Source organism: Mobula hypostoma, chromosome 18 (genome assembly GCF_963921235.1).
Source record: "Mobula hypostoma chromosome 18, sMobHyp1.1, whole genome shotgun sequence".
NCBI lineage: Eukaryota > Metazoa > Chordata > Chondrichthyes > Myliobatiformes > Myliobatidae > Mobula > Mobula hypostoma.
Window position 1 is genome coordinate 44823749 of NC_086114.1, and position 23043 is coordinate 44846791.

The 23043-nt window shown below is 42.2% G+C and overlaps 1 protein-coding gene across 4 annotated transcripts in view; it reads right to left on the reverse strand.

Moving 5' to 3' along the window:
* Positions 1–23043, reverse strand: part of LOC134358209 (protein mono-ADP-ribosyltransferase PARP6) — a 158921-nt gene that overhangs the window by 110798 nt on the left and 25080 nt on the right. For all 4 annotated transcript variants that reach the window (XM_063070213.1, XM_063070212.1, XM_063070211.1 and 1 more), the window contains exons 2-3: positions 8558–8710; positions 392–508 (exon numbers count right to left, since the gene is read on the reverse strand). In XM_063070213.1, the coding sequence (XP_062926283.1) occupies positions 392–508; positions 8558–8560 (120 nt within the window). In that variant the 5' untranslated portion in view covers positions 8561–8710. The remainder of the gene's footprint in view (positions 1–391; positions 509–8557; positions 8711–23043) is intronic.

Here is a 23043-nt window from a genome sequence, read left to right on the forward strand (position 1 = left end):
ATGTATCTGCATTACCATCACCCTAGGTAGTGCATTCCAGGCACCCACATCTCTCTGTCTAAAAAACTTGCCCCTCACAATTCCTTTGAAATTACCTCCTCTCAATTTAAATTTAGTCTGAGGCATTTTAACCCTGGGAAAAAAGATACTTTCTCTCTACTCTATCTATGCTTCTCATAATCTTATAAACCTCTATCAGATCACCTCTCAGCTTCCTCCAAACCAGAAAATAACAACCCATGTTTGTTCAATCTCCCTTTATGGTACACAGCCCTAAACCAGGAACAATCTTGACAAATCTCTTCTGCACCCTCTCTGAAGCCTCAACAGCCTTCCTAGAATGGAGTGACTAGAACCGTATTAAATGCTTCAGTTCGTGATAGGATCTCACCTGTTGACAGCCTTGGTTGCCACCTGACCATCCTTTTAGGCTTGAGTGAGGGAAATGCCAGACCACTGGGGAAAGCCTTGTGAGACACGATGCACCTCGTTCTGAACTGTTCCCAGCCTGAGGTGAAACCAGCAGAGATTTCAGAATACAAATACAACCAATTCTATCCCAACTTAATACAACAAAATGGTATTAAAACATCAAGACCCAAAAATTGTTTATTGTTGGTCTTCATTCCACAAGTGTAAAGGGAAATGAAATCCAGATCTGATGCAGTAAGAAAATGCAATAATCATAAAGAACACAATAAAAACATAATTAATATAAATACATATGCTTAGCTTATATACATAGACTGACTGTATGCATATAAAGTGACTTACATTGAACTTACATTGGTATTGAAAGCAGGAGTATGGTCCATTTTACCCAAAGTCTAGCACCATCTTTTTAACTACCTTGAAGAAGACGATGTACAATAGGTGAGATCATCCCTGAAGTGTTGTGTGCATTATTGCTCTCCTTACTAAAGGAAAGAGTAGAAATACCTTTTAGGGAGTATGGTAAAGATTCATTAGTCTAATTTCTGGGATTGGACTGACTATGGAGACACAAGAGACTGCAGTTGCTGGACTCCAGAAAATTTTGGAAGAATGCAATGGGTTGGCAACATCTATGAAGGGAAAAGGACAGTCACCTTTTTGGATCAAGACCCTTCATCCAGTCAAGATGAAGAATCTCAAACTGAAGCATCAATGTTCCATTTCTACTGCCTGACTGACTGAGTTCATCCAGCATTTTGTTTGTTGTATTGAGTTGATACAACTCATGGAGAGAGCCGACGACGATGTCAGCACAAGGTGGAGTAGGGCTGATGTTGAACAGCAAGGCGAAGAAGGCACTGTGAGGGGCGTACTCTCAGTCAGTGTCAGAATCCTTACTGCGGAATTCGACGGAAACCCGGTGACTTCTGTCATCATCTGTTACTCCCCGCACAACTGCAGCGAGGAGAAGGAGGTGGAGGCCGTCTACAGTAAACTTCACGAAGCTGTCACTTCAATACCGGCACATAACTTTCTGGCTGTGCTCAGCGATTTTAATGCCCAGGTCGGACTGGAAAATGTTCCATACTCATACCAAGACTTCACCAACAGAAATGGACAATATCTAGTTGACTTCATCCAGGAACACAGTCTCATTGCCGCCAACACACAATTCAAGAAGCGAGCTGGTAAACTGTGGGCATATGAAAACAGAGTCTCCAACTACAGGAAACAGCTCAATTACATCCTCGTAAGAACAAAATGATGTAATTGTGTGATCAGCACAGAAGCCTACAGCACCTTCAACTCAGTCAGTTCTGACCACAGAGTTGTGTCAATGCAAGTGAGACTGAGCCTGCGGCAATCCAAAGCCACAGGTCCCAAGGAGAAGGTAGACTGGAAGGCACTCTCCTCACAACCTGTTCTTCCAGCCCAGTATACAGTGGAGGTGAGAAATCGCTTCGGCACACTGGAAAGGGGGGAAGAAGAGACTGCCACCGACCGCTACACGGCTCATAGACACACACACAGATGCAACAAAGAGTTTGCCTACTGTGAAGCGAATCAAGAGGAGTCGGATCTCGAAACATCCTGACGTCATTGCAGCAAGAGGTGTGGTCAATGCTTGTCATGCCGAACTTAGAAGGAGCGAAACAAAAGAGCTAAGAGACAAGTTCAAGACAGCAAAGAAGAATCTCTTTACCACCTATGACCGACTGAAGGAAGAGGAGCTAGCTGAGAGGATTAGAGAGGTAGAGGCTGCTAATGAAGACATGCAGCATGGAGAAGCATGGCGCCTAGTCAATGAGATCAGCAGACGGAAGAAGTCCCCATCAGGTCAAATAAGTGGTAAAACTGCAGAGGACCATGTCCTCACATGGTTTACCCACTTTAAGAACCCACTGGGAAACCCTCCAATGATCACGGAAGAAGAAAAGGACATACCCACGATACTGATACAAGTCGACATTGATGACGGCCCATTCACCACTGAGGAACTGAAGGTGGTCAAATATGCACTCAAACAGGGCAAGAGTGCTGGACCAGATGGGATACCACCAGATCTCCTGAAGAACTGCGTCCTGGACGACATCTTGCTGGACATATGTAATACGGCACTGATGAAAGGCGACGAACCAGAACAGTGGTCACTCTCAAACATTATCCCAGTCCCCAAGTCTGGATCCCTCACAAAGACAGATAACTACTGCGGTATCAGCTTCACCTGCATCTTAGCAAAGTTATACAATCAGATGATCTTGAACAGGAGTCGCACTACCATTGACCCTAAGCTAAGATTCAATCAGAATGGTTTTCAGCAGAAGCGCACAACAGTAATGCAAGTACTTGATCTGTACGATCATTGAGGAAGTCAAGAACAACCTACCAGCCGTGCTTACTTACATCGATTTTCGCAAAGCTTTGACTCCAATCACCAAGGGAAAAATGCTGAAGAACCTGAAAGCTCACGGAGTGCCAGACCATCCACTGAGAGCAATAGAGTCCAGCTATACCAAAACCATGGCGAAAGTTGTATCCCCAGATGGAGAAACAGCAGTGTTCGAGCTCCTAGCTGGTGTGCTGCAAGGAGACTCTCTGGCACCCTACATCTTTATAATCGTCCTTGATTACGCTCTGCATCAAGCTACCAAAGATCATGACAAGCTTGGTTTTACCATAAAACCAGGGTGAACCAGAAGGGTCAGACCAATTACGCTCACAGATCTCAACTTTGCAGAAGACATAGACCTGCTCTCTGACCAGATGGAGGAAGCACAGTAGCTACTGACAAAAGTGGAAATTGAGTGCAATAAAGTTGGACTTCACCTAATCGCTAAAAAGACAGAGTACATGGCCATTAACTGTGATGAAGGTACTCTCAAGACCATACAGAATGATACCATTGAGGAAGTCTTTGACTACAAGCCCCTCAGGTCAAGAATGATGAGTTTGGAGAAGGACATAAAGATACAGAAGGCGCTGGCGTGGAGGGCTATGAACGACATGAAGGAAATCTGGAAGTTGAACTTGACCAGAGGGCTTAAAAAGAGGATTTTCATAGCAGTCATAGAGTCCATTCTCACGTACGAATGTGAGACGTGGACACTCACCAAGACAATGTGAAAGTCTCTAGATGGTTGCTATACACGAATGCACCGGATGGTTCTTGATTTGAGTTGGCAACAGCACATGACGAACTTCGAGCTCTATAACAACCTACCGATACTCACCACTAAAATCAAGGCGAGAAGACTGCATCTAGCGGGGCACTGTCTATGCCACTCCAAGCTACCTGCTAGCCTAGTCATCATATGGGAGCCCAAGCACAGGAGGATGAACCCTGGGCGCCCTCCCAAGACTATGGTCAACACTCTCCTAGAAGACAGCAGCGCGACTAATGTAGATGAACTGAACACACTGATGAGGGAGAGGGAGAAGTGGAGAGTCCGTCATCGTGCCCGACGCTGGCCCCCCCAGGCCTGAGTCGACGTAGTAGTAGTAGTATTGAGTTGATACAGCCTGTATTCAACCATGTGCAGAACAATGAGAAGTGATCTCACTGAAGTACCACGCCATGCACAGACAGATTGGATACAGGATGGATATTTCCTTTGGCTATGGTGGGGCAGAAGGGAAGAATCAAGAAAAGAGGATCATAATTTCAGGATATGGATCAGACATTTAGGATTGAATGGAGGAGAAATTACTTCAGTCATTGGATGGTAAGTCTACTGAATTGCCTACCACAGAAGGGAATTGAGAACATGATCCTAATTTTTTTAAATTTAGAGATACAGCATTGTAATAGGCCTGTCACAACTCTATTATACCCATGTGACCAATTAACCTATTAACCTGTACGTCCTTGGAATGTGGGAGGAAACTGGAGCATTCTATGTAAACCCACATAGTCATGGTCACATGCAAACTCCTTTCAGAAAGCAGCTGATTTCAACCTGAGTCACTGGCACTGTAATAATGTTACGATACCCCCTACACTACCATGCCAGTCCTTCCAAAAAGAGTTAGATTTCTAGAAACAAAAGCTTCTAAGTATATGGAGACAGAGCAGAAATATGGTGTTGAGATGAAGGACATGCCATGATCGTATTGATTATGGAGCATCGCAAGGGAGAGTTCACCACCTCCAGCTTCTATTTTAGGTATTAGGACCATTCCAATACACTATATTCAGAAGACGACAACCCAATGTACAATCCATAAACATGATTAGATTAGATTAGATTATGAGGACACTCAGTCCTCGTTTATTGTCATTTAGAAATGCATGCGTTAAAAAATGATACAATGTTCCTCTGGTATGATAGCACAGAAACACAAGACAGACCAAGTCTAAAACTGACAAAAAACACATTATTATAACATATAGTTACAACAGTGCAAAGCAATACCGTAACTTGATAAGAGCAGACCATGGGCACGGTAAAAAAAAAGTCTCAAAGTCCCGATAGCCTCAACATCTCACGCAGACAGTAGAAGGGAGAAACTCTCCCTGCCATGAGCTTCCAGCGCCACAAACTTGCCGATGCAGCATCCTGGAAGCACTGGACTACAGTCGGACTCTGAGTCTGTCCGAAAACTTCGAGCCTCCGACCAGCCCTCCGACACCGAGCACCGAGCACCATCTCTGCTGAGCGCTTCAACCCTGGCCCTGGCCACCAAGCAACAGGCAAAGCCATGGATTCAGGGCCTTCCCCTCCAGAGATTTCGGATCACACAGCAGCAGCGGCAGCGAAACAGGCATTTCAGAAGGTTCACCAGATGTTCCTCCATGCTCTCACGTCTGTCTCCATCAAATCAGATCGTGCACGGCATCCTACTTGACAGATAGTCATCACAGGAGAGGCCGCACGTGCTGCGTCGTGCCACCATCTTCTCCTCCTCCCGAAGTAGTATCAAAGCAATAACGTTTGTTGGTCCAGGAGCAATTATTGGTTTCAATATCAAGGAGTAAGGTTATACCTATGATCCGTAATTAGACCAGACAACCGTAGGAAAGAGATCATTTGTCCAAAAGAAAATGTTATCAAAGGCATGAAGGTGAGAGGGGGAAAATTCAAAGATGTATGGGCCAAGATTTTTTGACATAACAAGTGGTGGGTGCCTGAAATGTGTTGCAAACAAATGCAGTAGAGGTGATTAGGATAGGTACATGTATGTATAGAGAATGGACAGATGTGGACTTTGTGTAGGTAGAAGCGATTAGTTTAGTTAGGAATTTAATAACCAATTTATTTAGTTAGGCACAGTATTGTACAAGGAAATGCCTTTTCCTGTGCTGTACTTTTCTATGGTGTCTGTTCTAGGTGGCTTTTAGTTAAGAAATGACACACAAATCTCAGCTGCTATTAGAATTATACTTAAAATTAGAACAGGGAGATTTTGATCTAATCAGCCAACCTGCCTTCCATTTAAGCAAATAATTCTCCCTTCAATGTTGACATAATTGATTCCTCAAAAGCTCTTAACTGAATCTGCACCTCTAAAACTGTAAAACGTTGTTGACAGAAGGTTGTTTTGATGGAGATTGGCGAGTTACTTGAGATTGCAACAATCCCAAGCCTATTGGCCATTGAGATATTCAGTCACATTGGAGAGAGGAGCATAATGATTGAATGTAAACTATAGAACAGTACAGTACAGGCCCTTTGGCCCATGATATTGTCCCATCCTATATAAATCTACGCCACAAACAATCTAAACCTTCCCTCCTACACAACCCATAACCCTCTTTTTTTTCTTACAACCATGCCCTTACTCACAACTATGAACAACAACTTGCCTTAAGAAGTTGGCAACCATCTGGTTCATACCCTCACTCATTATTACCATCAGTAAGGAGATAAAGCTTGAAGACCCACGCTCCATTTTGTAGGAACAGTTTCCGGACTCTATCATCAGATTTCTAAGAAGACTCCATGAACACTACTGTGCTGTTGCTCATTTGCAGTATTAAATTATTTATTTTTTTTGTAACTTATAGCAATTTTTATGTCTTACACTGTATTGCTGCCAAAAAAACGACAAATCTCATGACACATTTCACAATGAAGAAAATGAACCTTGGGGTTATATATGATGACATGCATGTACTTTGATAATAAACTTACTTTTGAACACATGTCAGTGATAACAAACTTGATCCTGATTCGATACAAAACTCTTTTACATGTATGTCCTTTTTGCATCACCCTCTACCAACACCCCTGGCAGTGCATTCCAAGCACCACTACTCTCTGTATAAAGAACCTACAGTACTTCTGACATGTCCCCTAAAATTTATTGGCTGCTGTACATAATAAAGTGGCCACAGAGTGCATGTTTGTAGTTATCTGTTGCTGAAGCCCATTCACTTCAACGTTTGACATGTTGTCCAGAGATGCTCTTCTGAACATCACTATTGTAACAGATGGTTATTTGAGTTACTGATCAGCTTGAACTATTCTGGCCATTCTCCTCTGATCTCTCTCACTAACAGGTTATTTTTGTGCACAGAACTGCCACACACTGGATTTTTTTTGCTCTTTCTCACGCCATTCTCTGTAAACTCTAGAGATTGGTGTGCATATAAATCCCAGGAGATTAGCGGTTTCTGAGATACTCAAACCACCCCATCTGGCACCAATAATCAATCCAATAAAGTTACTTAATCACATTTTTTCCTTATTCTGATGTTTGGTCTGAACAACAACTGAACCTCTTGACCATGTCTGCATGCTTACATGCATTGAGTTATTCCCCTATGATTGGCTGATTAGTTATTTACATTAATAAGCAGATTTACAGATGTGCTTAATAAAGTGGCTGCTGATTGTATGTAGGAAAAGACCAGTAAAGACAAATGTGGGACCCCTACAGAAAGAGATATATTCAAAATGAAATTCAAATTTATTGTCATATGCAGAAGTCCATGTATGAACAGGTGCAATGAAAAATGTACCCGAAGCATGCATTGTAGACATGTATATAAGACACACTACATTCACAGGAAAGACATAAATTAAATATAAATTTTACACAAGTTTTACAATTCAAAACAAAAAAAAATCAAAGTTTCTTGGAGCAAAAAGTGATGGAAGTGGCTATAGTATTGCTACATGGAAGCTACATAAATTATATAAATTGACAGCTGTAGAGAGAGTGGATGGATAGAACAAAGGGAATATATCTGATAGGATGAGGGCAAGGTTTACCATGAGGATAAGTTATAGATATGGCATCTGGCTGGTAGATTAATGCAGGAAACTGCAGGAGTGAAAAATGCATAAAAAGTAAATCTTTTATAATAAATATGGAAGGAGTTCAGCAAGAGATGCTACCTCTTTCAAATGATAGAAGATCACACCATGATATTTAAAAGCAAATGTGAAGAGCTCTCCCAGACCTTCTTCCCAAAACATAGCAAGCTCTGAAAACAGATAATATTGTTATCACATTGCTCATGAAGGGACTTGCCATTAAAAATGCCAGCAGTGTTTCCTACATTACTTTTGAAATGTAATTATTGCATTGATTGGGTATAAATCCTAAGGAATATCCTAAGCTAATGAAAGCTGTCATATAAATTGAAGTCTTTATTTAAAAAAGAAATCTAATACAGGAAATCAAGGAAAAAGGAAAGTGAATTAACAAGATGAAATTCCCACAATTTAGTTGAAGTTTCTCTATCTGCTATTATCCTGTTCATTGGTTACAAAGTCCCACCTGTCACATTTTGACACATTTTAAATAAGTTTAAATACTGCAGATAGTCAATTATACCAATGCAGCAAGCAGTGCTTGGTAACGCACCTTACAATGGAACTGAACACAGACATACTGGGAAACAGAAACTGTAACTCGCAGTAACAACCACACACGACAGACCATGCATGATTAATGTGAAGATTTAAAGTTATGCAAGACATCACTGGCACAATTTTCTGCCTGCTCCTATGAAAGGAAAATGAAATCATCAATTATTAATGTCCTCTTGCTCATCTCACGCAATCAATAAAATATAAGTGTGGTGGCAGGTCATGACACAAGATGCGAAAAGTGCAATCAGACAGCTTCAGGGACAGTGTGGGGCCTTGCAAGAAATTCCATGCAATTTGCTCACCATTTGCGCTGAAATTCAGAGATGTGTCCTGGTTGGGATTGGGTGCCGGCCCTCCATGCTGCCAGATGGGTTGTGGTGGGTGAAGGAGAGGCCTTCCAAGCAATCGTCAGCACCCACCGTCTCCTTGACAATGAGTGATCTTTGGGCCAATTCCTGTCGATAAAGAAAAGGCAGATCTGGGTAAACACTGGCTGTAACTTCTGAAGCAAACATAGACAAAACAAAACCATTTTTCAAGTATTATTCGGAATATGAAAAGGCAATAATTAAATGTTTGGATGCTTCATTTTCTTAGTGTGATAAAAGTGTGAGTCTATAGCTGAAATTCTAGGTGATGGATTAAACTATTTTCTTTCTCAGTCTCCTATTTTTGCTAAGCTCTTCTCCCTCTCTTTCACTCCCACTCCCCACTCTCTCTCCCCATATCTTTCTCTTCCTCTCTATTCTCTCTCAATATATAACTACATTCTACAAATTTAACAGAATAGCTCTCTCTCACCCTCTGATATGTTATCAGCTCTCCAGCTGTCCATTAATTGCCGATCCCTGACATTTTTCCTTTAGTCCTTCCTGCTTTCACACTTTCTAAACACACCTCACTTCTTTGCCAGTCCCAGCTCCCCAATTCCCTCCCGAACAATGCCCCTATAAAGAGTACCACTTAGTCTGGGCAGCTGCACACTGTACACCCAGGGGACAGGAGTTTAGCATTGCAAAGCTTGGAACATGTGTGTTTGGGGATACACAATGAAGAACAGATGTCACCAGAAGGACTGGAACCAGAGCTAGCTTGTGAAAGATGACTACAGGGATAATGGGGAGGCAGAAGACAGGTGAATGCGGCTGATGACTTTACACACACTGAGTGGTGACTCGACACTGGGAGAGAGACAGGACAGCTGCACTAGCAGCACAAGCTTGCACAAGTCTGTTGTGTATTTAATATTTCAATAAAATTTGCAAAACATCAGAAATATGTTGTTGATTGAGCATTCTTTAATTTGTTTAAATAATTCATTAAGGGTTATACATGAAAATACATATATATGCATTTTATGTATTTTCATGTATAACCCTTAATGCATATATGCATTATATTATCACACTGCCTCAGGATACGTATGCACCTCATTTAAAGTAAAACACAAAGTTAGACTCATATTTTGGACTCCCATGCCTTCTTTTGAATTACTTTAGTGTTTTGAAGTTACAAAACATAACTTGGATGATGAGGTATTTTGAAAATGAATCCCAGATGGCTACCAAGCTGATGAAGCACAGCATGATGTCTGAGTTCAAAGAAAAATGCAGTGAGAAAAGGCAAGTGAAAAATCAGCTCCACATGGGCAGGGTAAATGGAAGTATTCATGGGTTCATAAAGTAAAGAGTGAGTATAGTGTGATAATAATAATTTAAAAAGCAGAAATAGTGGGCTACTACGGAAAAATTGGTCTGTTTGATTCCACAGGAGATAACTGGCTCATGAACACTGAGCTAATTGAACATATTTAAAAACAAATGAATGGCCGAAGTGAAATGAGTACCAATTTTGCTGAGTGCATTAAGTTTAAAGGCATACAGTTTGATCTGAAGATTGACTGCACAAACCAAACCAGCAGAAATGAGATTTCAAAATGCAGACACACAGAAATCTACAGATGCTGGAAATTTAAGCAACACAGACAAAAAGTGCTGGTGGAATGCAGCAGGTCAGGCAGCATCTATAGGAAGAGGTACAGTCAACATTTCGGGCCGAGACCCTTCCTCAGGACTAACTGAAAGAAGTGATAGTAAGAGATTTGAAAGTGGAAGGGGGAGGGGGAGATCTGAAATGATAGGAGAAGACAGGAGGGGAGGGGTGGATCTAAGAGCTGGAGAATGGAGAGGATCATGGGACAGGATGCCTGGGGAGAAAGAGAAGGGGAGAGGGGAGCCCAGAGGGTGGAGAGGAGTTATAGTGTGAGGGACAGAGAGAGAAAAAAGAAAAAGAGAAAAAAGGGGGGGGGAGTAAAAATATATATAAAATAAATAAGTAACGGATGGGGTACAAGGGGAGGAGGGGCATTATCAGAAGTTAGAGAAGTCGATATTCATGCCATCAGGTTGGAGGCTACCTAGACAGAATATAAGGTACACCTATTTAAGGAACACCTACACTCTGTCTGCCAGAGAAAGCAGGATCTCCCAGTGGCTACACATTTTAATTCCACGTCCTATTCCCCTTCTGATACGCCTATGCATGGCCTCCTCTACAGTCAAGATGAAGCCACACTCAGGTTGGAGGAACAACACTTTATATTCCCTCTGGGTAGCCTCCAACCTGGAAATGGCACACAGAGATGCGATTCAGTTGCAGTCAGGAATGAGAGTTACCATGAATAAAATAGCAAAGTGTTAACAGAAATCAGCCTACCCGAGCAAATTGTGTTACTATTGTGGCAGGGTCTCACATACAATAGACCAAGGCACATTTAAAGTTGAAACCTGAAGAAAATGCGACAAAGTCAGACACATACTAAGAGCAATTCTGGTGTCCATTTTCAATTCACAGAAGGCTGCTCCGGAAACAGTAACAGCACGAATGCAATAACGGGCTCTGTTTCTGAGAGGACACAATCACAAGACTGAATATTTCCCAGGAGGGGGGAGAAGATGGCGACGTGACGGCAGCGCGTGCAGCCACTTCTGTGATGAATATCTGTTATTTGTCAAGTAGGGGACCGTGCACAATCCTGATTTGATGAAGACAGACATGAGAGCACAATCCTGATTTGATGAAGACAGACATGACAGCACAGCGGAACATCTGGAAAACTTCTGAAATGCCTGCTTTGCTACCGCTGTTACTGTGTGGTAACAGGAATCTCCGGAGCTGAAGGCCCCGAAATCCTCGGCTTTGCGTGCTTCAGCGGCCGGGGAGAGGTCGAAGGCGCTCGGTAGAGGGTGGCGCTCGGGAAGCTGTATCGGAGAGGCTGCTCGGAAGCTCGGAGTTTTCGGACGGATGGACTCTGGGTCGGCTGGGGTCGGCTGCTTCCAAGGTATCGGCAAGTTGACGGTGCCTGGAGGTTTACGGCAGGGAGTTTCTCCCTTTTGCCGCCTGCTACTGGGGACTCGGGAGTCAATCGACTCGGGACTTTGAGACTTTATTTACTGTGCCTATAGTCTGTTCTTTATCAAATTATGGTATTGCTTTGCACTGCTGTAACTATATGTTATAATTATGTGGTTCTGTCAGTGTTAGTCTTTAGTCTGTCTTGTTTTCTGTGATATCACTCTGGAGAAACATTGTATCATTTCTTAATACATGTATTCATTTCTAAATGACAATAAAAGAAGACTGAGTGTTCTCACAATCTAATCTAATCTAAAAGTGAATGACTAATCATGGGAATGTTGATTGGTTGCCCTATCTACCCTTGGAAAAGGTATTCCTGGAAAAATTTACAAAAAAAAAGACACTCCTCTTGACATACTCTCAAGAATGCAAATCGAAAGTCTCCCTATTATGACAGGTATGATCCAAAGAGAAAGCAGAAAAGACCCCACATCATCTCAGGTCTATATGGCCACCTAAAATGGCTGAAGTGTGCAGCAGAAACTCCAGTTACCCTTTTTTATACCAGCATCAAGATGAACTTGGCCTTGACAGAGGGTGTCTTATGTGGAGATTGAGAGTTGAAGTACCATCCAAGCTGAGACCTAAAGTGTTGGAGTAGCTACATGCTGGTCATCTAGGCATGGTCAAAATGAAAGTGTTGGCTCGAAGTTTTGTCTGATGGCCTTGAAAAGATTAGCAGATTGAGCAGCTTGCTATGCACTGTTCAGGATGCCAACACATCCAGAAGATGACAAGAGCAGCGGCTATCCATCCCTGGGAATAACCTGCATTGCCCTTGCAGATGATTCATGTAGATTTTTCCAGACCATTCATGGGCACAAATTTCTTGATAGCAGTGGATGCGGATACAAAGTGGCCAGAAGTGTTCTCAATCGCCTCCACTATAGCCTCACACACTGCTGATGTATTGAGAAGCCTCTTCACAAGGACTAATGTTCCAAAATACAGTGGGGGAACTTTTTCAGTTATTCGTAAAATGAATGGAAGAAGACTTACTACATCTGCACCTTACCACACAGCTACAAATAGCTTGGTAGAACGGTTTGTCCAGAGTCCAAAGAACTCACTGCAAGTAATGTCAGCAGAACATATGACACTGATACTAATTCAAAAACTCACCAATTTATTTTTGCATATCACAATGCAGCACGCTCCACAATCAACAAACTCACCAGCTATGCTGTTCCTTGGTTGTCCCTTACGTTCACACTTGGATCTCCTCAAACCAAATCTCAGAAGATTATGCAGGACAACAGCTGAGACAAATTGAAGGTTCCTCAAACAAGAAGGTTCAGTGTTTCACTGCTGGTGAGGGACTACAGAGGTGATCAAAACTGGGTACTCAGAAAGATTAAGAACAGAACTAGACCACTCCCCTGCACAGTCAAGATTGTGCCACTTGGAGGCAACACTTTGATGAGTTGTGGATAGCAGAGTCAATTGTCAGAGAAGAAAGGTGGCTACTGCTGTTAGAACCAACTACTTCAGGCCCATAGTCAGCTACTACAATCATCACAGAGGAGGCCCCAGGACTAGAAACTGAGATTATTTCACAAATCTCCCCTGACAAGCAGAGCGATCCCACTGTCAGAAAGACGTTATCCCACAAGAATAAGAAATGCTCCACAGTGATTAAGCTTTTAGGCCTGACTGGGACAACTTAAAACTTACCATGCTGTGGCTGTCTGTACATAGTAACTGCATTATATAATATACTGTATATATAGTTGAGAGACATTCTCTACTGAATTTGAGTTTATAGCCAAGCAGGCAGGAGTTTTATGTATTTAATATTTCAGTAATATTGTAATCATGTTGTTGATTAAGCATTCTTTATGTGTTTAAATAATTCATTATAGGTTATATGTAAACATACGTGAATTGCATATGTTATCACCCTACCACGTGATATGTACGCACCTTGCTTAAAGTACAGCACAGAGTTAGAATCACATTTCAAACTCCCTCTGATGCCTTCTATTGAATTAGTTTAATATTTAGAAGTTATAAAGCATAACAATGTCAAATTCTCAATTATTGGTATTGGGTTCAGTACAGAGATCTAGTGAAAAACTTGTCTTGCATACTCTTCATATCTCTGCCGTGGATGGTCGCAAGACCAGCTGCAAAAGGAGGAAGGCTGGACAGAGGGCTAGCAACCCCATCCTGTAAAAACCCAGCGCTACAGAAGCTTCAAAGACCTTATCCCTGGGAGAGGAAGGATCTTCGCCTGGAAGATGGATAAATAGGCTACACCTGGACTTGAAATACTGGTCCAGGATAGAGAAATATGGTGAGCTGCTATCGGCATCCTATACCCCATACGGGGTGATGGGCTTAAGAGCAATACTGTTCAGACAAATCAATTCATTACACAGTATATTGAAGTAAAACAGGGTAAAACAAAACTAGTGCAGATTGAAGTGCAACAGTTACAGAGAAAGTGCAATGTAGGTAAACAAAAATGTGCAAGGTCATAACAAGGAATATGTGAGGACAAGAGTCCATCTTTATCACAATAGGGAAACATTTAATAGTTTTATTACAGCAGAGACCCTGCTGCTATGGGCTCTCAGACTTTTATACCTTCTGCCTGATGAGAAGGGGTGAAGGAAAGAATGACTAGTGTGGGGGGGGGGGGGCTTTGATTATGCTGGCTGCTTTACTAAGGCAGCAAGAAGTACAGACAGTGTCCATAAAAGGGAGGTTGGCTTCCATAACGTGCTGAGCTATATCCACAACTCTCTACAGTTTCTGGTGGTCAAGTGCAGAACAATTGCCGTATCAAGTTATAATCCATCCGGATAGGATGCTCTATATGGTGCATAGATAAAAATTGGTGAAGTAAATGGGGAAATCCCAAATTATTTTAGTCTTCAAAGGAAATAGAGGAGTTGGAGAGCTTTCATGGCTGTGACATCAATATGGTTGGACATGCTACTGGAGATGATCACTCCGAGCAACATGGAAGCCCTCAACCTCAACGTCATTGGTGTAGACAAGAGCTTTGTTAATACAAATAAAACTTCAGTTCTAAATGCTGAAGAAAATGTAGTGAAAACTTTGAGAGAAACCAAGTTGGAGAAAAACTGGAGATACTGGAAATCCGAAACAAGAACAGAGAAAGCTGGCAGTGCTGAGCAAATCAGGCAACATCAGTATGGGGAGAAAGAGTGAACACAGTGTAATCATGTGGCTTATGTACCTGTGGATCTGACTGATAATATGGAAACACAAAATCAAACACCACCAAACCCCCTAGGGAGTTAAAAATATACATTCTGAATTTGGGGGTGAGTGGGGTTGGGGGCATAAAAGCAGATAATGAGATAATAAACAGCCAGATTGTTGTAAAAGCTCAACAGGTTCGGGAGTCAACAGGTAGAGGAACAGTAGGAACTCAGTCAGTCAGGCAGCATCTATAAAGGGAAAAGTATAGTCAACATGTAGGATCGAGAGCCTTTATCTGGACTGGACAGCAATGTGGTGGGGAATAGCCAACATAAATAGCTGGGGTGGTGCAGAAAGAGTTGGCAGATGATAGATGGACTTAGATGAGGATGAAGGTGAATGATGATAGGATCATGAGTGAGTGAGTGCTGGAGAGTGGGAATGATATTCGAATCTTGGGGAGTGGTGGGGTGATAGGTAGAAGTTACAAAGAAGTGAAGAGGATGGAATATGCCCTTGGAAGGTGAAGAAATCCACATTCATACCCCGTCTAGTCTATATATAACTCCTGACCCACAATAATGTAGTTGATAATGAAGTGAAATGCCCCAGCAAGATATACTGTTCAGGGACAATTCAGGATGGGAATGAAAACCAGACTAGCCAGTGCAGCACATACAGTATGTTTAAACAATAACCTTTCCCGGTACCTGATAGAAAACATACACATTTGTTGCACTGAGATTCATTCGTGGGTAAATAAATCTGTGGGTAATACTAATTAAGGCAATTAATTACTTTTCAAGAAGAAGAAGTGGGTTTATTACACTGACATAAGTCATGAAATTTGTTGTTTGTGACAGCAGTATAGAGCAAGACATAACATTGAGGCTGTCGACAAGAAGGGTCAGAGCTGTCTCTATTTCCTGAGGAGACTGAGGTCCTCTAACATCTGCCGGACGATGCTGAGGATGTTCTACGAGTCTGTGGTGGCCAGTGCGATCATGTTTGCTGTTGTGTGCTGGGGCAGCAGGCTGAGGGTAGCAGACACCAACAGAATCAACAAACTCATTCATAAGACCAGTGATGTGGAGATGGAACTGGACTCTCTGACGGTGGTGTCTGAAAAGAGGATGCTGTCCAAGTTGCATGCCATCTTGGACAATGTCTCCCATCCACTACATAATGTACTGGTTGGGCACTGAGTACATTCAGCCAGAGACTCATTCCACCGAGATGCAACACAGAGCATCATAGGAAGTCATTCCCGCCTGTGGCCATCAAACTTTACAACTCCTCCCTTGGAGGGTCAGACACCCTGTGCCAATAGGCTGGTCCTGGATTTATTTCCTGGCATAATTTACATATTACTATTTAACTATTTATGGTTTTATTACTATTTAATTATCAATGGTGCAACTGTAATGAAAACCAATTTCCCCCGGGATCAATAAAGTATGACTATGACTATGACTATGACTATTAGTATAAGTTACAAAAATAAATCATCCTCATCATTATGTGCAGTGTCATATGACATGGGCGATCACGGTCTTTGACCGTGATTGTTCTTGGCAAATTTTTCTACAGAAATGGTTTGCCATTGCCTTCTTCTGGGCAGTGTTTTTTACAAGACAGATGACTCCAACCATTATCAACACTCTTCAGATATTGTCCGCCTAGTGTCAGTGATCACATAACCAAGACTTGTGATATGCACCAGCTGCTCATACGACAATCCACCACCTTCTCCCATGACTTCACATGGCCCTGAGCAGGGGTCTGAGCAGGTGCTACACCTTGCCCAAGGGTGACCTGCAGGTTAGTGGAAGAAAGGAGTGCCTTACACCTCCTTTGGTAGAGACATATGTCAACCCTGCCACCCAACAAAAATAAAGACATAGTGCAAAAGAGGAATAATGCTCATGGGTCCATGGGTCATTGAAAAATCTGATGATGGAGAGGAAGACATTGAGTTTGATCTTCAGGCTCCTGTACTTACTCCCTGATAGTAATAGAGAGAAGAGGTCATGTCTCAGGTAGTGAGTGACATTAAACTGGCAAAGTGCAATTTGGGAGTTTGTATCGCTGACGCAAGACCTGTAGTGTGGACTCCAGTGGTATCATCATTTAGACGTCTGCTCAGTCAGCATCGGAAAAGAGGTTTACCAACAGTGGAGTTGGAGTGGGTGGAGTAGCTGCCTCACTGCTCTAGTGACCCCAGCCTCTATCAGCTCACCAACCATGGCACAATGCCCATCTAAAAGTTAAAGTTGAGTTTACTGTTGTATGCACAAGTCCATGCTTGCACGGATGCAGTGAGCAGCTCCACAAGGAATGTTCCCTCTGAGGTGCTTTGCTTGGAGCTTAGTGAGGGGACTTAGACCGTGTTGGACTGTAGGTGCACATTACTTCCCGTTCCCAGGACAAGAATGTATTGCCAGCACAGCACTGGCATAAGATACCTGCAGATAACTCAATTTCTCGGGGACCAGTGTCCCATTCTCCAAATTTCCTCTGACCCCACCCTTTGATAACCCTCCCTCTCCAAACACCCTCTAAGATGTCATAAGTGGACTCATGGCTGCCAATACTACCCTACAGAGGAGAAGCTAGATCCGCTGGATTAGTTTTTCTTGAAGCAAAGAAGACTAAGGTGTGAGGACTTAATATACATATGCAAAATTATGAGTGGTATAGATAGATAGAAACTATTTCCCAGTGCAGAGATATCAGAGGTTTAGAATGAGGAGCAAATAGTTTAGGTGAGATGTGAGGAAGTATTTTTTTATTATGCAAAGGATGGTTGGAATATGAACACACTGTGTAAAACATGATGAAGATTGGTATGCCAGACATTTATCTAGATGAGCACTTGAATCCCCAAGTCTACAGGCCAGGTGCTGGTAAATGGGATACAAATTACAATGGAAGATAGAAAAGGAATGTAAAAAGGGCAATCATACAATGATCAATGGGGACTTCATTACACAAGTAGATTAGGAAAATCAGATTGTTGCTGGTTTGCAAGAGAAGGGATTTGTAGAATGCCCACGGGCTGGCTTTTTTGAGCATCTTGCAGTTGAACCCCTGAGGAAAAGGCAATTCTGGATTGGGTGTTGTGTAATGAACCTGACTTGAATAGGGCCCTTAAAGTGAAGGAACCCATAGGTAGTAGTGATCATAATATGATAGAATTTATCCTACAGTTTGCGAGGAAGAAACTAAAAATCAGATGTATCAGTATTACAGTGGAGTAAAGGGAATTACAGAGGCATGAGAGAGGAACTGGCCAAAGGTGAATAGAAGGGAACACTAGCAAAGATGACAGCAGAACAGTAGTGGCTGGAGTTTCTGGGAGCAGTTTGGAAGGTGCAGGATAGATTCATCCCAAAGAAGCATAAGTATTCTAAAGGGAGAATGAGGCAACTGTGGCTAACAAGGTTAGTCAAGCACAACATAAAAGCAAAGGCATACACTGTATAAAATCACAAAAACTTATCTCTGGGAAAGGAAGGCTCTTCAAAGATGAGCTACACCTGGGAACAACCTGAAAGACTAGCCCAGGATAGAGGACTCTGGCAAGCTGTTGTCAGCAGCCTATGGCCCAGTAGGGATGATGGACTTAAATATGTAACTAGAGGATTGGAGAGGTTTTAAATACCAACAGAAGGCAACTAAATAAAAAAAGCAATAAGAAGAGAAAAGATGAAATATGAAGGTAAGCTGGCTAGTAATATAAAAGAGTTCTTCTAGATATATAAAGAATAAAAGAGATGCAAGCACAGATATGAGACCACAGTAATGATGCTGGAGAGGTAGTAGTGGGGGGCAAAGAAATTGCAGAAAAACCCAATAAGCATTTTGTGGCAGTCTTCACCAGCAGTATGTCAGAAATTGGAGAGTGTAGTCACTATTATCAAGGAGAAGGTGCTTGGGAAGCTGAAAGAACTGAAGATAAATAAATCACCTGGACCAGATGGACTACACCTCAGGGTTTTGAATGAGATAGCTGCAAAGTTTGTAAAAGCATTAATAGCAATCTTTCAAGAATCACTAGATTCTGGAATGGTTCCAAAGGACTGCAAATATTACTCCACTCTCTGAGAAGGGAGTGAGGCAAAAGACAGAAAATTATAGGCCAGTTATCCTGACTTCAGAGGTTTGGAAGATGATGTAATCCATTATTAAGGATGAGGTCTTGGGGTACATGGAGGCCATGATAAAAAGTAGCCAAAGTCAGCATGGTTTCCAGTGGATGTTGTTTTCCTGGATTTTCAGAAGGGCCCTTGACAAGCCTCTGCACATGAGGCTGCTAAGCAAGATAAGAGCCGATAGTATTACAAGAAATATACTAGCATGGATAGAATATTGGCTTACTGGCAGGAAACAAAGAGTGGGAATAAAGGGGACTTCTCTTGTTGGCAGCCAGTGACTAGTGGTGTTCCACAGGGGTTGGTGTTAGGACCGCTTTTTCCTCATGTTGTATGTCGATGATCTGGATGATGGAATTGATGGCTTTGTGGCCAAGTTTGCGACAATATAAAGGTAGCTGGAGGGGCAGTTAGTGTTCAGGAAACAAGAAGTCTGCAGAAGGACTTGGACAGATTAGGAGAATGGGCAAAGGAGTGGCAGATGGCATATAGTGTAGGGACCTGTATGGTCATATAATTTGGTAGAAGTAAAAGCAGAGGCTATTTTCTAAATGGAAAGCAAATTCAGAAATCAGAGGTGCAAAATAACTTGGGAGTCCTAGTGAAAGTCTCCCTGAAGGTTAACTTGCAGGTTGAGTTGGTAGTATGGAAGGCAAATGCAATGCTAGCATTCATTTCGAAAGAACTAAAATATAAACGCAAGTATACAGTGCTCATGCTTTATAATGCATTGGTCAGACCACATTTGGAATATTGTCACCAGCTTTGGGCCACTTATCTAAAAAATGGATGTACTGGCATTGGAGAGCATTCTTAGGTTTATGAGAATGACCCCAGGAATGAAAGGTTTAATGTACGAGGAGCATTTGGTGGCTCTGGGACTGTACTCCCTGGGACTGTACTCCCTGGAGTTTAAAAGACTGAGGTAGGATCTCATTGAAACCTATCAAATACTGAAAGGTCTAGGTTGAGTGGACATGAAGGGCTGTTTAGGACTAGAGGGCACTGCCTCAGAATACAAGGACGTCCCTTTAGAACAGAGACGAGGAGGAATTTCTACAGCCAGAAGGTGGTGAATCTGTGGAATCCACTGCTACAGACAGCTGTGTAGACCAAGCCATTGGGAATATTTAAAGTAGAGATTGATAGGCTCTTGAACAGTAAGAGTATCAAAGGTTATGGGGAGAAAGCAGGAAAATGGGGTTGAGAGGGATTATAAATCAGTCATGATGGAATGGTGGAGCAGAAGCAGAGTTAATGGGCCAAATGGCCTATTTCTGTTCCTATATCTTGTGGTTTTATTGGATTAGTATAAATTGGTACTTGTTAGCATGAAAATGGTGGGCTGAAGGGCCAGTTTCAATGCTGTGTGCATTTAGGACCCCGGCTTCAGAAAAGAATAATGTCTCTAAAGCAGGTGAGTACTTCACACTAGGAAGCAAATGATCAGAAGATTTCCTGTCAGTCACTGCTGCATCCTTCTGCTACAGTTTATTGGGTACTTTGCTATCTCTCAGCAGTGTTTTGCAGTCAAATTTTGTCGACAACATCACTGCAAGTCAACCTATGCTTTCAGTACATAAATTGAGATCTTAGTAACACGATGTCATGACTACCTTACCCTCAGTGTCAGCAAAACAAAAGAGCTGGTCATTGATGTCAGAAAGTGGGGTGGTGCACGTGCTCCTGTCTACATCAACAGTGCTGAGGCCGAGTAGGTTGAAAACTTCAAGAGTCTAGGAGTGAACATTGCCAATATCCTGTCCTTGTCCGACTACATACATGCCGCAGCTAAGAAAGCACCTCTACTTACTCAAGACGCTAAAGAGATCTGGGTATGTTAGTTGGTCCTTACCAGCCTTTATTGCTGCACCATAGAAAGCATCCCATCTGGATGTATTGCGGCTTTGTATGGCGAGGGCTCTGCTCATAGCTGCAAGAAGCTAAAAAAGTGGTAGGCACAGCTCAGCACATCACAAAACCAACCTCCCCTCCTCTGTCTATACTTCTCATTGCCTCAGTAAAGCAGGCAATATGATTCAAAGACCCCACCCACAAGAGACTTCCTTTCTTCTGCCCTCTTCCATTAGGCAGAAGATACAGAAGCAAGAAAGCATGTGCCACCAGCTCCAGGACAGCTTCTACTCCACTGTTAAGACTATTGTATGGTCCCCTAGAACAGTAAGATAGACTCCTGATCTCACAATTTTGCACCTTATTGTTTACCTGCACTGCCCTCTCTCTGTAGCTGTAACGGTTTATTCTGCATTGTTGTTATTTTACCTTGTTCTACCCCAATGCACTGCTAATGATGTGGTCAGTATATAATGACTAAATGTAACAATAATAGACCAATACCAATTCCAATTCAGCAAAAAAGAGATTTCAAAATTATATATTGAGTTACAGCAGGTACACTGTTTGCTGAATGGCAAGTTCCAGTTCTAGTGAAATTATGGTTGGCCCAGGGGTGCAGCCGGTAGAGCACCAGAAACCTGGGTTAAATCCTGACCTCAGGTGCTGTCTGTGCAGAGTCTGCACGTTTCCTCTGTGACTGTGCATGATTCTTCCAAGCGCTCGATTTTCCTCCCACATTCCAAAAGCATGCAGGTTGACAGGTTAATTCGCCATTGTCAATTGCATCTAGTGTGTGGGTGAGTGATACAAATCTGAAGTTGATGAAAAAGTGGATGAATCAAAAAAAAATAGATTAATGTAGGATTGGTGTAAAGAGGTTGCTGATGGTTGATGTGGACTCAATGGACTAAAGAGCCTCATTTCACGACCTCTATCTCAATGCCACTATTAAAGATAAGAAGCGAAAAGTAAGAATTGCAATCAAGCAGAATTTTCCCATCTATTAAATGAAGCAGATGAATTCAAGAGACAGTCATGCATTTCTTGATTGAAGCCCATTGTCTGAGAGAGTTCCACTTGCTCTAAAATTTCACAGTACAGAAATGATTCACCAATTCTCTGCTTATACATGGACAGTTAAACATCGGCTGCACAGAAAATAAAAAATGGATTCTTGCACTAAAGCTTTTACATCAAAATCCCAGAGTACTTTTGTTTGCAATACCTGGAAATATAAAGCTTTGCACTGTTATCTGAAAGCACATTCACAGCCAGTCAGGACCACATGGAAGACACTGGGCCTAGTTGAGAGCGAATGTGAGTAAGTTTCAGGTAAAGTTTAGGATAGAAAAAGATGTGTTTTAAATACGCTGCTTTGTCAGTATTTATGTTAACAAAAAAAGGATGAATCACAGCTCCCTTTGAAAGGTTTGCTTCAACACATTCAAATTAATTTCTCAATCTGGAATTGAAATGAATTCATCACAGCAGCTGAATGTTTCTCACAGAGGAACACCACAGTGCAGCAGCAAGAATTATGCCCAGCAAAAGAATCGGTATTGAGAATGTGTTGGAACAGACAATAAAAGACAAATCTGACTAGAAGTTCAGTCATGTTTGGCTGCAGACCTTTACATTGCAAATTAATCATTCTCCAACCTTTATTGTCCCTTGGGAAATACGTGTTTCCCTTGATTAGATTTCTTCATCATTCACACAAGGAGTGATTTAATTCCTATGCCCCATCCTTTTGGAGTTTTGTGGTGGAACCAAGGCCAAGTTGTCCACGACAGTTCATATCCAGTAATAACCTGGTCTGCACAGTGTTATGTTGGATCAGCAGACCTTATCTTGGAGAATGTTTATTCATATTTGATCTTTCAGACAACCCCACCACAATGCATTTACCACTTGCCCTATCGATCTCTCTCCTGTTCCATTCCACCCACTGACATAGCCTCCAAATACAAACGTTTAAACAACATTCCTTGGACCCAATATCAGTCCCAACAATCCTCTATCCAGGCTGCAACACTCCTGACCACCAACCTCAATTCCCGAGGATCTTCTGGTATCCTTCCCAGTGTACTCACAGAATCTTCCTGTTTCAACAAATCTCTTCCTTTCGCAGACCCGCAAAGGAGCTCCTGCTCTCTTCACCCAACTCCCACTTAGAGCATTAGACG